We start from the raw sequence: 16,517 nt of genomic DNA, 5'->3' as shown, positions 1-16,517 counted from the left end.
TTATATTATATATATATACACCATATAGTATTATAACAGATACACCATATAGTATTATAACAGATACACCATATAGTATTATAACAGATACACCATATAGTATTATAACAGATACACCATATATATACCATATAGTATTATAACAGATACACCATATAGTATTATAACAGATAGACCATATAGTATTATAACAGATACACCATATAGTATTATAACAGATACACCATATAGTATTATAACAGATACACCATATAGTATTATAACATATACACCATATAGTATTATAACAGATACACCATATAGTATTATAACAGATACACCATATAGTATTATAACAGATACACCATATAGTATTATAACAGATACACCATATAGTATTATAACATATACACCATATAGTATTATAACAGATACACCATATAGTATTATAACAGATACACCATATAGTATTATAACAGATACACCATATAGTATTATAACAGATACACCATATAGTATTATAACAGATACACCATATAGTATTATAACAGATACACCATATAGTATTATAACAGATACACCATATAGTATTATAACATATACACCATATAGTATTATAACAGATACACCATATAGTATTATAACAGATACACCATATAGTATTATAACAGATACACCATATAGTATTATATACATATATATATTATATATATTATATTATATATATATATATACACCATATAGTATTATAACAGATATACCATATATACACCATATAGTATTATAACAGATACACCATATAGTATTATAACAGATATACCATATATACACCATATAGTATTATAACAGATACACCATATAGTATTATAACAGATACACCATATATACACCATATATACACCATATAGTATTATAACAGATACACCATATAGTATTAGAACAGATGCACGTATAACAGATACACCATATATACACCATATTTTAATATAACAGATACACCATATAGTATTATAACAGATTCACCATATAGTTTTATAACAGATACACCATATAGTATTATAACAGAAACACCATATATACACCATATAGTATTATAACAGATACACCATATAGTATTATAACATATACACCATATAGTATTATAACAGATACACCATATAGTATTATAACAGATACACCATATAGTATTATAACATATACACCATATAGTATTATAACAGATATACCATATATACACCATATAGTATTATAACAGATTCACCATATAGTTTTATAACAGATACACCATATAGTATTATAACAGATATACCATATATACACCATATAGTATTATAACAGATACACCATATAGTATTATAACTGATACACCATATAGTATTATAACAGATATACCATATATACACCATATAGTATTATAACAGATACACCATATAGTATTATAACAGATACACCATATAGTATTATAACAGATACACCATATAGTATTATAACAGATACACCATATAGTATTATAACAGATACACCATATATATACCATATAGTATTATAACAGATTCACCATATAGTATTATAACAGATACACCATATATACACCATATAGTTTTATAACAGATACACCATATAGTATTATAACAGATACACCATATAGTATTATAACATATACACCATATATACACCATATAGTATTAATACAGATACACCATATATACACCATATAGTATTATAACAGATGCACCATATAGTATTATAACAGATACACCATATATACACCATATATACACCATATAGTATTATAACAGATACACCATATAGTATTATAACAGATACACCATATAGTATTATAACAGATACACCATATAGTATTATAACATATACACCATATAGTATTATAACAGATACACCATATAGTATTATAACAGATACACCATATAGTATTATAACAGATACACCATATAGTATTATATACATATATATATTATATATATTATATTATATATATATATATACACCATATAGTATTATAACAGATATACCATATATACACCATATAGTATTATAACAGATACACCATATAGTATTATAACAGATACACCATATAGTATTATAACAGATATACCATATATACACCATATAGTATTATAACAGATACACCATATAGTATTATAACAGATACACCATATATACACCATATATACACCATATAGTATTATAACAGATACACCATATAGTATTAGAACAGATGCACGTATAACAGATACACCATATATACACCATATTTTAATATAACAGATACACCATATAGTATTATAACAGATTCACCATATAGTTTTATAACAGATACACCATATAGTATTATAACAGAAACACCATATATACACCATATAGTATTATAACAGATACACCATATAGTATTATAACATATACACCATATAGTATTATAACAGATACACCATATAGTATTATAACAGATACACCATATAGTATTATAACATATACACCATATAGTATTATAACAGATACACCATATATACACCATATAGTATTAATACAGATACACCATATATACACCATATAGTATTATAACAGATGCACCATATAGTATTATAACATATTCACCATATAGTATTATAACAGATACACCATATATACACCATATAGTTTTATAACAGATTCACCATATAGTATTATAACAGATACACCATATAGTATTATAACAGATACACCATATATACACCATATAGTATTAATACAGATACACCATATATACACCATATAGTATTATAACAGATACACCATATATACACCATATTTTATTATAACAGATACACCATATAGTATTATAACAGATAGACCATATAGTATTATAACAGAAGCACCATATAGTATTATAACAGATAGACCATATAGTATTATAACAGAAGCACCATATAGTATTATAACAGATACACCATATAGTATTATAACAGATACACCATATAGTATTATAACAGAAGCACCATATAGTATTATAACAGATACACCATATAGTATTATAACAGATACACCATATAGTATTATATATATATATATTATATATATTATATTATATATATATACACCATATAGTATTATAACAGATACACCATATAGTATTATAACAGATACACCATATAGTATTATAACAGATACACCATATAGTATTATAACAGAAGCACCATATAGTATTATAACAGATACACCATATAGTATTATAACAGATACACCATATAGTATTATATATATATATATATTATATATATTATATTATATATATATACACCATATAGTATTATAACAGATACACCATATAGTATTATAACAGATACACCATATAGTATTATAACAGATACACCATATAGTATTATAACAGATACACCATATATATACCATATAGTATTATAACAGATACACCATATAGTATTATAACAGATACACCATATATATACCATATAGTATTATAACAGATACACCATATAGTATTATAACAGATACACCATATATATACCATATAGTATTATAACAGATACACCATATAGTATTATAACAGATACACCATATAGTATTATAAAAGCTGCCTCGTCTTAGTGTTTACAACCAATGAAGGGATTTATATGTTGCATTTGAATTGCTGGTATTCATAATACTGCTGTATGTAATTGCTGGTGACATGTTGGCTATGCAGCACCATATTGACTGAGGGGGACATGTTGGCTATGCAGCACCATATTGACTGAGGGGGACATGTTGGCTATGCAGCACCATATTGACTGAGGGGGACAGGTTGGCTATGCAGCACCATATTGACTGAGGGGGACAGGTTGGCTATGCAGCACCATGTTGACTGAGGGGGACAGGTTGGCTATGCAGCACCATGTTGACTGAGGGGGACAGGTTGGCTATGCAGCACCATATTGACTGAGGGGGACAGGTTGGCTATGCAGCACCATATTGACTGAGGGGGACAGGTTGGCTATGCAGCACCATATTGACTGAGGGGGACAGGTTGGCTATGCAGCACCATATTGACTGAGGGGGACAGGTTGGCTATGCAGCACCATATTGACTGAGGGGGACAGGTTGGCTATGCAGCACCATATTGACTGAGGGGGACAGGTTGGCTATGCAGCACCATATTGACTGAGGGGGACAGGTTGGCTATGCAGCACCATGTTGACTGAGGGGGACAGGTTGGCTATGCAGCACCATGTTGACTGAGGGGGGCAGGTTGGCTATGCAGCACCATGTTGACTGAGGGGGACAGGTTGGCTATGCAGCACCATATTGACTGAGGGGGACATGTTGGCTATGCAGCACCATATTGACTGAGGGGGACAGGTTGGCTATGCAGCACCATGTTGACTGAGGGGGACAGGTTGGCTATGCAGCACCATGTTGACTGAGGGGGACAGGTTGGCTATGCAGCACCATATTGACTGAGGGGGACAGGTTGGCTATGCAGCACCATATTGACTGAGGGGGACAGGTTGGCTATGCAGCACCATATTGACTGAGGGGGACAGGTTGTATAATGAAAATTAAAGAAAAACCCTTGAATGAGTAGGTGTGTCCAAACGCTTGACTGTATATAAACATATTTAAAATAATATATACAAATATATATGGTGGATTGGAAATGATGTAGACAATTACAGTGCCTTGCAAAAGTATTCGGCCCCCTTGAACTTTGCGACCTTTTGCCACATTTCAGGCTTCAAACATAAAGATATAAAACTGTATTTTTTTGTGAAGAATCAACAACAAGTGGGACACAATCATGAAGTGGAACGACATTTATTGGATATTTCAAACTTTTTGAACAAATCAAAAACTGAAAAATTGGGCGTGCAAAATTATTCAGCCCCCTTAAGTTAATACTTTGTAGCGCCACCTTTTGCTGCGATTACAGCTGTAAGTCGCTTGGGGTATGTCTCTATCAGTTTTGCACATCGAGAGACTGAATTTTTTTCCCATTCCTCCTTGCAAAACAGCTCGAGCTCAGTGAGGTTGGATGGAGAGCATTTGTGAACAGCAGTTTTCAGTTCTTTCCACAGATTCTCGATTGGATTCAGGTCTGGACTTTGACTTGGCCATTCTAACACCTGGATATGTTTATTTTTGAACCATTCCATTGTAGATTTTGCTTTATGTTTTGGATCATTGTCTTGTTGGAAGACAAATCTCCATCCCAGTCTCAGGTCTTTTGCAGACTCCATCAGGTTTTCTTCCAGAATGGTCCTGTATTTGGCTCCATCCATCTTCCCATCAATTTTAACCATCTTCCCTGTCCCTGCTGAAAAAAAGCAGGCCCAAACCATGATGCTGCCACCACCATGTTTGACAGTGGGGATGGTGTGTTCAGATGTGTTGCTTTTACGCCAAACATAACGTTTTGCATTGTTGCCAAAAAGTTCAATTTTGGTTTCATCTGACCAGGGCACCTTCTTCCACATGTTTGGTGTGTCTCCCAGGTGGCTTTTGGCAAACTTTAAACAACACTTTTTATGGATATCTTTAAGAAATGGCTTTCTTCTTGCCACTCTTCCATAAAGGCCAGATTTGTGCAATATACGTCTGATTGTTGTCCTATGGACAGAGTCTCCCACCTCAGCTGTAGATCTCTGCAGTTCATCCAGAGTGATCATTGGCCTCTTGGCTGCATCTCTGATCAGTCTTCTCCTTGTATGAGCTGAAAGTTTAGAGGGACGGCCAGGTCTTGGTAGATTTGCAGTGGTCTGATACTCCTTCCATTTCAATATTATCGCTTGCACAGTGCTCCTTGGGATGTTTAAAGCTTGGGAAATCTTTTTGAATCCAAATCCGGCTTTAAACTTCTTCACAACAGTATCTCGGACCTGCCTGGTGTGTTCCTTGTTCTTCATGATGCTCTCTGCGCTTTTAACGGACCTCTGAGACTATCACAGTGCAGGTGCATTTATACGGAGACTTGATTAAACACAGGTGGATTGTATTTATCATCATTAGTCATATAGGTCAACATTGGATCATTCAGAGATCCTCACTGAACTTCTGGAGAGAGTTTGCTGCACTGAAAGTAAAGGGGCTGAATAATTTTGCACGCCCAATTTTTCAGTTTTTGATTTGTTAAAAAAGTTTGAAATATCCAATAAATGTCATTCCACTTCATGATTGTGTCCCACTTGTTGTTGATTCTTCACAAAAAAATACAGTTTTATATCTTTATGTTTGAAGCCTGAAATGTGGCAAAAGGTCGCAAAGTTCAAGGGGGCCGAATACTTTCGCAAGCCACTGTATATATGTATATATTATCTCATTGACAATATTGTCTTATTTTCGTAATAATGTTATCTAATAATATTATCTTATAATCTTATTATATTGTGTTTTATTGATGCTCCTGTCTGTCTGTCTGTCTGTCTGTCTGTCTGTCTGCGACTCCGTCTGTCTGTCTGTCTGTCTGTCTGTCTGTCTGTCTGTCCGCCTCCGTCTGTCTGTCTGTCTGTCTGTCTGTCTGTCTGTCTGTCTGTCTGTCTGTCTGTCTGTCTGCCTGCCTGTCTGTCTGTCTGTCTGTCTGTCTGTCTGTAGGTTGTAACGTGAGTCAATTACCTTGTGTTAAGCCCTCTAACTGACTAGCAACACTGGTGTGGGGTGGAGGAGGGATTGTTGGATGGATGGATAAGGAGAGAGAGAGCCAACAAGAGAGAAACACAAAAAAGGAAGGAAGATACAACAGTCCATATATAGCCTGGGAGAGAGTGGTGGAAAGTGAGAGAGAGGGAGAAAGGTTTATACAGATAAGAGGAGAGAAAGAAAGAGACAGGGAGAGGGAAAGAACAACTTGAACAGAGGAACAATGTGTTTGCATCCCGATGCAAATAATGAGCTTAGGATGGTCTCTCTCTTCCTGTCATCTGATATCACTCCTCCTTCCTGATGGTCGCTCTCTTCCTGTCATCTGATATCACTCCTCCTTCCTGATGGTCTCTCTCTTTCTGTTATCACTCCTCCTTCCTGATGGTCTCTCTCTTCCTGTCATCTGATATCACTCCTCCTTCCTGATGGTCTCTCTCTTCCTGTCATCTGATATCACTCCTCCTTCCTAATGGTCTCTCACTTCCTGTCATCTGTCTGTTATCACTCCTCCTTCCTGATGTTCTCTCACTTCCTGTCATTTGATATCACTCCTCCTTCCTGATGGTCTCTCTCTTCCTGTCATCTGTCTGTTATCAATCCTCGGTCCCTTCCTCATACTGGGACAACTAACATCATCCACTTTGCATGGTTTTGCATAAACCAGCCCTGTACTACTCTCTTTACATATATTTAGCATCTCAATCCCCCTCTCTTGGGACAAGTATGGTGTGTATTGCAAATTACATATTTTATTGTCTTTAGAATGATAGACTTTGTTGAAAAGACAATGTCATCATAGTAAAATTATGATTTTGTTTTTGTTCATGTGTATGTTTAAATGATTTGACCTTGCCTAGACTAGACTACATTTAGTTTTTATATTTAGTCTATACATTTTACATGCTATTTAAATATCTCCTTCCCTTTCATTTTAAAAGAGGGGCGTTGTGTGTTTATCTTGTCCACGGTTTAATTGTTGTTCAGGTTGTTGTCAGGTTGTTGTCAGTGTTTGTCAGGTTGTTGTCAGTGTTTGTCAGGTTGTGGTCAGTATGTGGTCAGGTTGTTGTCAGTATGTGGTCAGGTTGTTGTCAGATTGTTGTCAGTATGTGGTCAGGTTGTTGTCAGTATGTGGTCAGGTTGTTGTCAGGTTGTTGTCAGTGTTTGTCAGGTTGTGGTCAGGTTGTGGTCAGGTTGTGGTCAGTGTTTGTCAGGTTGTTGTCAGTATGTGGTCAGGTTGTTGTCAGTGTGTGGTCAGGTTGTGGTCAGTGTTTGTCAGGTTGTGGTCAGGTTGTGGTCAGGTTGTGGTCAGTGTTTGTCAGGTTGTGGTCAGTGTTTGTCAGGTTGTGGTCAGGTTATTGTCAGGTTGTGGTCAGGTTGTGGTCAGTGTTTGTCAGGTTGTTGTCAGGTTGTGGTCAGGTTGTGGTCAGTGTTTGTCAGGTTGTTGTCAGTATGTGGTCAGGTTGTTGCCAGGTTGTTGTCAGTATGTGGTCAGGTTGTGGTCAGATTGTTGTCAGTATGTGGTCAGGTTGTGGTCAGGTTGTTGTCAGGTTGTTGTCAGTGTGTGGTCAGGTTGTTGTCAGGTTGTTGTCAGTGTGTGGTCAGGTTGTTGTCAGTATGTGGTCAGGTTGTTGTCAGTATGTGGTCAGGTTGTGGTCAGATTGTTGTCAGTGTTTGTCAGGTTGTGGTCAGTGTTTGTCAGGTTGTTGTCAGTGTGTGGTCAGGTTGTGGTCAGTGTTTGTCAGGTTGTGGTCAGGTTGTGGTCAGTGTTTGTCAGGTTGTTGTCAGTGTGTGGTCAGGTTGTTGTCAGTATGTGGTCAGGTTGTTGTCAGTATGTGGTCAGGTTGTGTCAGGTTATTGTCAGGTTGTTATCAGGTTGTGGTCAGGTTGTTGTCAGTGTGTGGTCAGGTTGTTGTCAGTATGTGGTCAGGTTGTGGTCAGGTTGTTGTCAGGTTGTTGTCCGTATGTGGTCAGGTTGTTGTCAGTATGTGATCAGGATGTGCTCAGGTTGTTGTCAGGTTGTTGTTAGTATGTGGTCAGGTTGTTGTCAGGTTGTGGTCAGGTTGTTGTCAGGATGTGCTCAGGTTGTTGTCAGGTTGTTGTCAGTATGTGGTCAGGTTGTTGTCAGGTTGTGGTGAGGTTGTTGTCAGTATGTGGTCAGGTTGTGGTCAGGTTGTTGTCAGTATGTGGTCAGGCTGTTGTCAGTATGTGGTCAGGTTGTGGTCAGGTTGTTTTCAGTATGTGGTCAGGTTGTTGTCAGTATGTGGTCAGGTTTTTGTCAGGTTGTGGTCAGGTTGTTGTCAGTATGTGGTCAGGTTGTTGTCAGTATGTGGTCAGGATGTGCTCAGGTTGTTGTCAGTATGTGGTCAGGTTGTTGTCAGTATGTGGTCAGGTTGTTGTCAGTATGTGGTCAGGATGTGCTCAGGTTGTTGTCAGTATGTGGTCAGGTTGTTGTCAGGTTGTGGTCAGGTTGTTGTCAGTATGTGGTCAGGTTGTTGTCAGTATGTGGTCAGGTTGTTGTCAGGTTGCTTTCAGTATGTGGTCAGGTTGTTGTCAGTATGTGGTCAGGTTTTTGTCAGGTTGTGGTCAGGTTGTTGTCAGTATGTGGTCAGGTTGTTGTCAGTATGTGGTCAGGATGTGCTCAGGTTGTTGTCAGTATGTGGTCAGGTTGTTGTCAGTATGTGGTCAGGTTGTTGTCAGTATGTGGTCAGGATGTGCTCAGGTTGTTGTCAGTATGTGGTCAGGATGTGCTGTTGTTGCGTGTCTTCCTTTCCTTCCTGTCCACTGAAGAGATGATCATCTGTTTTGTCCTTTAAAATGTGTTCAGTCAGGACAAGGCAGTGCACCAGAGAGGAAGCTGGGAAATTCAAGTGTCGGTATCGGTGGCGGCTCCTCGTCTCTGATTCAGGAGGTCAGTAACCCCGCCCCTACTTTCCCCGCCCCCTTACTCGCCTTGCGATACCCCCCACCCACTTAACACCGCTTTCACTCCCCTCCACCTTAACCGCCAACCAACCAACCAACCAATTGGCTCTTAGATGCCTGCCGTAGTGCCCACCCCCTGAGGCAGTGAGTGACAGGGAGCATTGGGTTAACTAACAAAAGCTGACCAGCTATGTTTCACTCTTCCCTCCTCTCCTCTCCTCTCCTCTCCTCTCCTCTCCTCTCCTCTCCTCTCCTCTCCTCTCCTCTCCTTTCCTTTCCGTCCCTCCCTTCTCTGTGAAAGACAACACCCTCTTTGGCAGATAGAGAGGTGTGAGGTAACACTCAGCCATCAATCCAATAATGGATCAACTATTCGAAGTGGAGTTTGGCTGTGGTGTCATGTTCTACGTATAGAAAACACAAGGAAACTGGAGCTACTGCTTTTGGGATGTGACTTTATAATGACTGTTTATCTTTTACCTATAGGATAAATATATCATCACTATAGGATAGATACAGGATAGCTATAGGACAGATGTTTTTAACCTTTATTTAACTGGGCAAGTCAGTTAAGAACAGATTCTTATTTACAATGACGGCCTAGGAACAGTGGGTTAACTGCCTTCGAACTTGTAACTTTTCGGTTACTAGTCCACCACTCTAACGACTAGGCTACCCTGCCGGATAGATTGATATATAGGATATATAGGATAGATATAGGATAGATATAGGACAGATACAGGAGAGATATAGGATAGATATAGGATAGATACAGGATAGATATAGGATAGCTATAGGATAGATATAGGATAGATACAGGAGAGATATAGGATAGATATAGGACAGATATAGGATAGATATAGGACAGATATAGGATATATATAGGAGAGATATAGGATAGATATAGGATAGATATAGGATAGATATAGGATAGATACAGGATAGATATAGGACAGATATAGGATAGATATAGGAGAGATATAGGATAGATATAGGAGAGATATAGGATAGATATAGTATGGTCAGGTTGTGTGTCTTCTTTTCCTTCCTGTCCACTGAAGAGATGATCATCTGTTTTGTCTTTTAAAATGTGTTCAGGACAAGGCAGTGCACCAGAGAGGAAGCTGGGACACAGTCACTCTATGGCTACTTAGTACCTGACAACACAGTCACACTATGGCTACTTAATGCCTAACAACACAGTCACACTATGGCTACTTAGTGCCTGACAACACAGTCACACTATGGCTACTTAATGCCTGACAACACAGTCACACTATGGCTACTTAATGCCTGACAACACAGTCACTCTATGGCTACTTAGTACCTGACAACACAGTCACACTATGGCTACTTAATGCCTAACAACACAGTCACACTATGGCTACTTAATGCCTGACAACACAGTCACACTATGGCTACTTAATGCCTATCAACACAGTCACACTATGGCTACTTAATGCCTAACAACACAGTCACACTATGGCTACTTAATGCCTAACAACACAGTCACACTATGGCTACTTAATGCCTGACAACAGGGGAGACATTTAGTGTTGTCATTTTATGATGTAAGTATGTTTTGAGTAAGTATGATTGTCTTGGAGAGGGAGAAAGGTTGAGATGAGGGAGAGAGAGAGGTAGACAGAAGTATAGGATATTAGTCAGGATAATAACACAGTAGCTTCTAGTGAAATGTGGGATTTATTCTAACTAATTCCTTCCCACACACATCAATTAAATTATACATACCTATATACACATCACTTTATTTCATTTTAAGATAAAGCAAAGCAGTGCGAGAAAAACAACAACACAGAGTTACACATTAACAAACGTACAGTCAATAACACAATAGAAAAATCTATATACAGTGTGTGCAAATGGAGTAAGGAGGTAAGGCAATAAATAGGCCATAGTGGCGAAGTAATTACAATTTACCAACTTAACACTGGAGTGATAGATGTGCAGAAGATTAATGTGCAAGTAGAGATACTGCTGTGCAAAAGAGCAGAAAATCAAAAACAAATATGAGGATGAGGTAGGTAGTTGGTTGGATGGACTATTTACAGATGGGCTGTGTACAGCTGCAGCGGTTGGTAAGCTGGTCTGACAGCTGATGCTTAATAAAGTTAGTGAAGGAGATATAAGTCTCCAACTTCAGTGATTTTTGCAATTCGTTCCAGTCATTGGCAGCAGAGAACTGGAAGGAAAGATGGCCAAAGAGGAATTGGCTTTGGGGATGACCAGTGAAATATACCTGCTGGAGCGCGTGCTACAGGTGGGTGTTGCTATGGTGACCAGTGAGCTGAGATAAGGCGGGGCTTAACCAAGCAAAGACTTATAGATGACCTGGAGCCAGTGGGTTTGGCGACGAATATGTACCGAGGGCCAACCAACGAGAGCATACAGGTCGCAGTGGTGGGTAGTATATGGGGTTTTGGTGACAAAACGGAAGGCACTGTGATAGACTGCATCCAATTTGCTGAGTGGAGTGTTGGAGGATATTTTGTAAATGACATCGTCGAAAGTCAAGGATCGGTAGGATAGTCCGTTTTACGAGGGAATGTTTGGCAGCATGAGGCAAGGAGGCTTTGTTGCGAAATAGAAAGCCAATTCTAGATTTAACCTCTGATTGGAGATGCTTCATGTGAGTCTGGAAAGAGAGTTTACAGTCTAACCAGACACCTAGGTATTTATAGTTGTCCACATATTCTAAGTCAGAACCGTCCAGAGTAGTGATGCTAGGCGGGCAGGCAGGTGTGGGCAGCGATCGGTTGATGAGCATGCATTTAGTTTTACTAGCGTTTAAGAGCAGTTGGAGGCCACGGAAGGTGTGTTGTATGGCATTGAAGCTCGTTTGGAGATTTGTTAACACAGTGTCCAAAGAAGGGCCAGAAGTATACAGAATGGTGTCGTCTGTGTAGAGGTGGATCAAAGAATCACCAGCAACAAGAGCGACATCATTGATATATACAGAGAAAAGAGTCGGCCCGAGAATTGAACCCTGTGGCACCCCCATAGAGACTGTCAGGCCCTCCGATTTGACACACTGAACTCTATCTGAGAAGTATTTTAGTGAACAAGGCGAGGCAATCATTAGAGAAACCAAGGCTGTTGAGTCTGCCGATAAGAATACGGTGATTGACACTATACCTATAAACATCAATTACACTATACATATCTATATACACATCAACTACACTACTTCAAGGCCAGCCTACTTTCTGATACAAAGTGACGTGTACTGAGCTCCCGTAATGTACATTGAAAAACTGGGTCCAATGGCTTGAATACAGTGGCAGCTGCATTTATATAGACAATATCACCATGGTCACTCTTGATACTACCCATCCCGGATCCGGGAGCGTAATCACCGCCTGAAACTAATTAGCATAACGCAGCGGACATAAATATCCCTAGAAAATCTTCCTATTCATGAAAATCACAAATGAAATATATTGAGACACAGCTTAGCCTTTTGTTAACCTCTTGGATCTCTAGGGGCGCTATTTCATTTTTGGATAAAAAACGTTCCCGTTTTAAGCGCAATATTTTGTCACGAAAAGATGCTCGACTATGCATATTATTGACCGTTTTGGAAAGAAAACACTGAAGTTTCAGAATCTGCAAAGATATTGTCTGTAAGTGCCCCAGAACTCATTCTACAGGCGAAACCAAGATGATGCGTCAAGCAGGAAATGAGCAGAATCTCTGAAGCTCTGTTTTCCATTGTCTCCTTATATGGCTGTGATTGCGCAAGGAATGAGCCTACACTTTCTGTCGTTTCCCCAAGGTGTTTGCAGCATTGTGACGTATTTGTAGGCATATCATTGGAAGATTGACCATAAGAGACTACATTTTCCAAGTGTCCGCCTGGTGTCCTGCGTGGAATTCGGTGCGCAAACGCCAGCTGCTTGTACTTTTCCATTTGATTGAGGGGAGAAACCATGCTTCCACGAACGATATATCATTGAAGAGATATGTGAAAAACACCTTGAGGATTGATTCTAAACAACGTTTGCCATGTTTTCAGTCGATATTATGGAGTTAATTTGGAAAAAAGTTTGCGTTTTGAGGACTGAATTTTCGTTTTTTTTTTGGTAGTCAAATGTGATGTACAAAACGGAGCTATTTCTAATACACAAATAATATTTTTTGGAGAAACTGAGCATCTGCTATCTAACTGAGAGTCTCCTCATTGAAAACATCCGAAGTTCTTCAAAGGTAAATGATTTTATTTGAAGGCTTTTATGTTTTTGTTGAAATCTTGCGTGCTGGATGCTAACGCTAATGCTAACGCTAAATGCTACGCTAGCTAGCCACTTTTACACAAATGATTGTTTTCCTATGGTTGAGAAGGATATTTTGAAAATCTGAGATGACAGTGTTGTTTACAAAAGGCTAAGCTTGAGAGATGGCATATTTATTTCATTTCATTTGCGATTTTCATGAATAGTTAACGTTGCGTTATGGTAATGAGCTTAGGTCTGTAAATAGAATCCCGGATCCGGGTTTGGTCGACGCAACAGGTTTTAATCACCCTGTCATCTCAGATTTTCAAAATATGCTTTACAGCCAAGGCTAGACAAGCATTTGTGTAAGTTTATAATAGCCTAGCATAGCATTATGTCTTGCTAGCAGCAAGCAACCTTGTCACGGAAATCAGAAAAGCAATCAAATTAAATTGTTTACCTTTGATGAACTTCGGATGTTTTCACTCACGAGACTCCCAGGTAGATAGCCAAAGTTCATTTTTTCCCAAAATATTATTTTTGTAGGCGAAACAGCTCTGTTTGTTCTTCACGTTTGGCTGAGAAATCGCCCGGAAATTGAGGTCACCACAAGGCCGAAAAATATTCCAAATTAGCTCCATAATATCAACAGAAACATGGCAAACGTTGCTTAGAATCCATCCTCAAGGTGTTTTTCTAATATCTATATCTACATTCACAGCCATATTGGGAGTCATTGGAACGCAGCGCTTTCAAATCCTGGGGCACTTCCGGATTGGATTTTTCTCAGGCTTTCGCTTTCAACATCAGTTCTGTTATACTCACAGACAATATCTTTACAGTTTTGGAAACGTTAGAGTGTTTTCTAGTCAAGTTCTTCCGCATCGATCTCCAAACCATTCTGTATGGACCTCGCATTGTCATGCTGAAACAGGAAAGGGCCTTCCCCAAACTGCTCCCACAAAGTTGGAAGCACAGAATCGTCTAGAATGTCATTGTATGCTGTAGCGTTAAGATTTCGCTGGAACTAAGGGGCCAAGATAGAACCATGAAAAACAGCCCCAGACCATTATTCGTCCTCCGCCAAACTTTATAGTTGGCACTATGCATTGGGGCAAGTAGCTTTCTCCTGGCATCTGCCAAACCCAGATCTGTTCGTCGGACTGCCAGATGGGGAATCGTGATTCATCACTCCAGAGAACGCATTTTCACTGCTCCAGATGCTAATATCGGCAAACTTTACACCATTCCAGCCGACGCTTAGCATTGCACATGGTGATATTAGGCTTGTGCGCGGCTGCTCAACCATGGAAACCCATTTCATGAAGCTCCCGGCAAACAGTTATTGTGCTTCCAGGGGTTTATTAGGGACCCTTATTAGCTCCTGCCAAGGCAGCAGATACTCTTCCTGGGGTTTATTATGGATCCCTATTAGTTCCTGCCAAGTCAGCAGCTACTCTTCCTGGGGTTTATTATGGATCCCCATTAGTTCCTGCCAAGGCTGCAGCTACTCTTCCTGAGGTTTATTATGGATCCCCATTAGTTCCTGCCAAGGCAGTAGCTACTCTTCCTGGGGTTTATTATGGATCCCTATTAATTCCTGCCAAGTCAGCAGCTACTCTTCCTGGGGTTTATTATGGCTCCCCATTAGTTCCTGCCAAGGCAGCAGCTACTCTTCCTGGGGTTTATTATGGATCCCCATTAGTTCCTGCCAAGGCAGCAGCTACTCTTCCTGGGGTTTATTATGGATCCCCATTAGTTCCTGCCAAGGCAGCAGCTACTCTTCCTGGGGTTTATTATGGATCCCCATTAGTTCCTGCCAGGGCAGCAGCTACTCTTCCTGGGGTTTATTATGGATCCCCATTAGTTCCTGCCAAGGCAGAAGCTACTCTTCCGGGGTTTTATTATGTATCCCCATTAGTTCCTGCCAAGGCAGCAGCTACTTTTCCTGGGGTTTATTATGGATCCCCATTAGCTCCTGTCAAGGCAGCAGCTATTCTTCCTGGGGTTTATTATGGATCCCCATTAGTTCCTGCCAAGGCAGCAGCTACTCTTCCTGGGGTTTATTATGGATCCCCATTAGTTCCTGCCAAGGCAGCAGCTACTCTTCCTGGGGTTTATTATGGATCCCCATTAGTTCCTGCCAAGGCAGCAGCTACTTTCCTGGGGTTTATTGTGGATCCCCATTAGTTCCTGCCAAAGCAGCAGCTACTCTTCCTGGGGTTTATTATGGATCCCCATTAGTTCCTGACAAGGCAGCAGCTACTTTTCCTGGGGTTTATTATGGATCCCCATTAGCTCCTGTCAAGGCAGCAGCTATTCTTCCTGGGGTTTATTATGGATCCCCATTAGTTCCTGCCAAGGCAGCAGCTACTCTTCCTGGGGTTTATTATGGATCCCCATTAGTTCCTGACAAGGCAGCAGCTACTCTTCCTGGGGTTTATTATGGATCCCCATTAGTTCCTGCCAAGGCAGCAGCTACTCTTCCTGGGGTTTATTATGGATCCCCATTAGTTCCTGCCAAGGCAGCAGCTACTTTCCTGGGGTTTATTGTGGATCCCCATTAGTTCCTGCCAAAGCAGCAGCTACTCTTCCTGGGGTTTATTATGGATCCCCATTAGTTCCTGACAAGGCAGCAGCTACTCTTCCTGGGGTTTATTATAGATCCCCATTAGTTCCTGCCAAGGCAGCAGCTACTCTTCCTGGGGTTTATTATAGATCCCCATTAGTTCCTGCCAAGGCAGCAGCTAC

At 39.5% G+C, this 16,517-nt stretch overlaps 1 protein-coding gene across 1 annotated transcript in view; it reads left to right on the top strand.

The window, feature by feature from the left end:
* Positions 1–16,517, top strand: part of LOC139390116 (AT-rich interactive domain-containing protein 3A-like) — a 223,416-nt gene that overhangs the window by 28,476 nt on the left and 178,423 nt on the right. The window contains exon 3 of the mRNA XM_071137277.1: positions 9,434–9,517. Coding sequence (XP_070993378.1) covers positions 9,434–9,517 — 84 coding nt within the window. The remainder of the gene's footprint in view (positions 1–9,433; positions 9,518–16,517) is intronic.

This window comes from Oncorhynchus clarkii, chromosome 30 (assembly GCF_045791955.1).
Source record: "Oncorhynchus clarkii lewisi isolate Uvic-CL-2024 chromosome 30, UVic_Ocla_1.0, whole genome shotgun sequence".
In the NCBI taxonomy this organism is placed as follows: domain Eukaryota; kingdom Metazoa; phylum Chordata; class Actinopteri; order Salmoniformes; family Salmonidae; genus Oncorhynchus; species Oncorhynchus clarkii.
The sequence above is the reverse complement of the archived record's forward strand: the minus strand, read 5'-3'. Positions and strand labels throughout refer to the sequence as shown.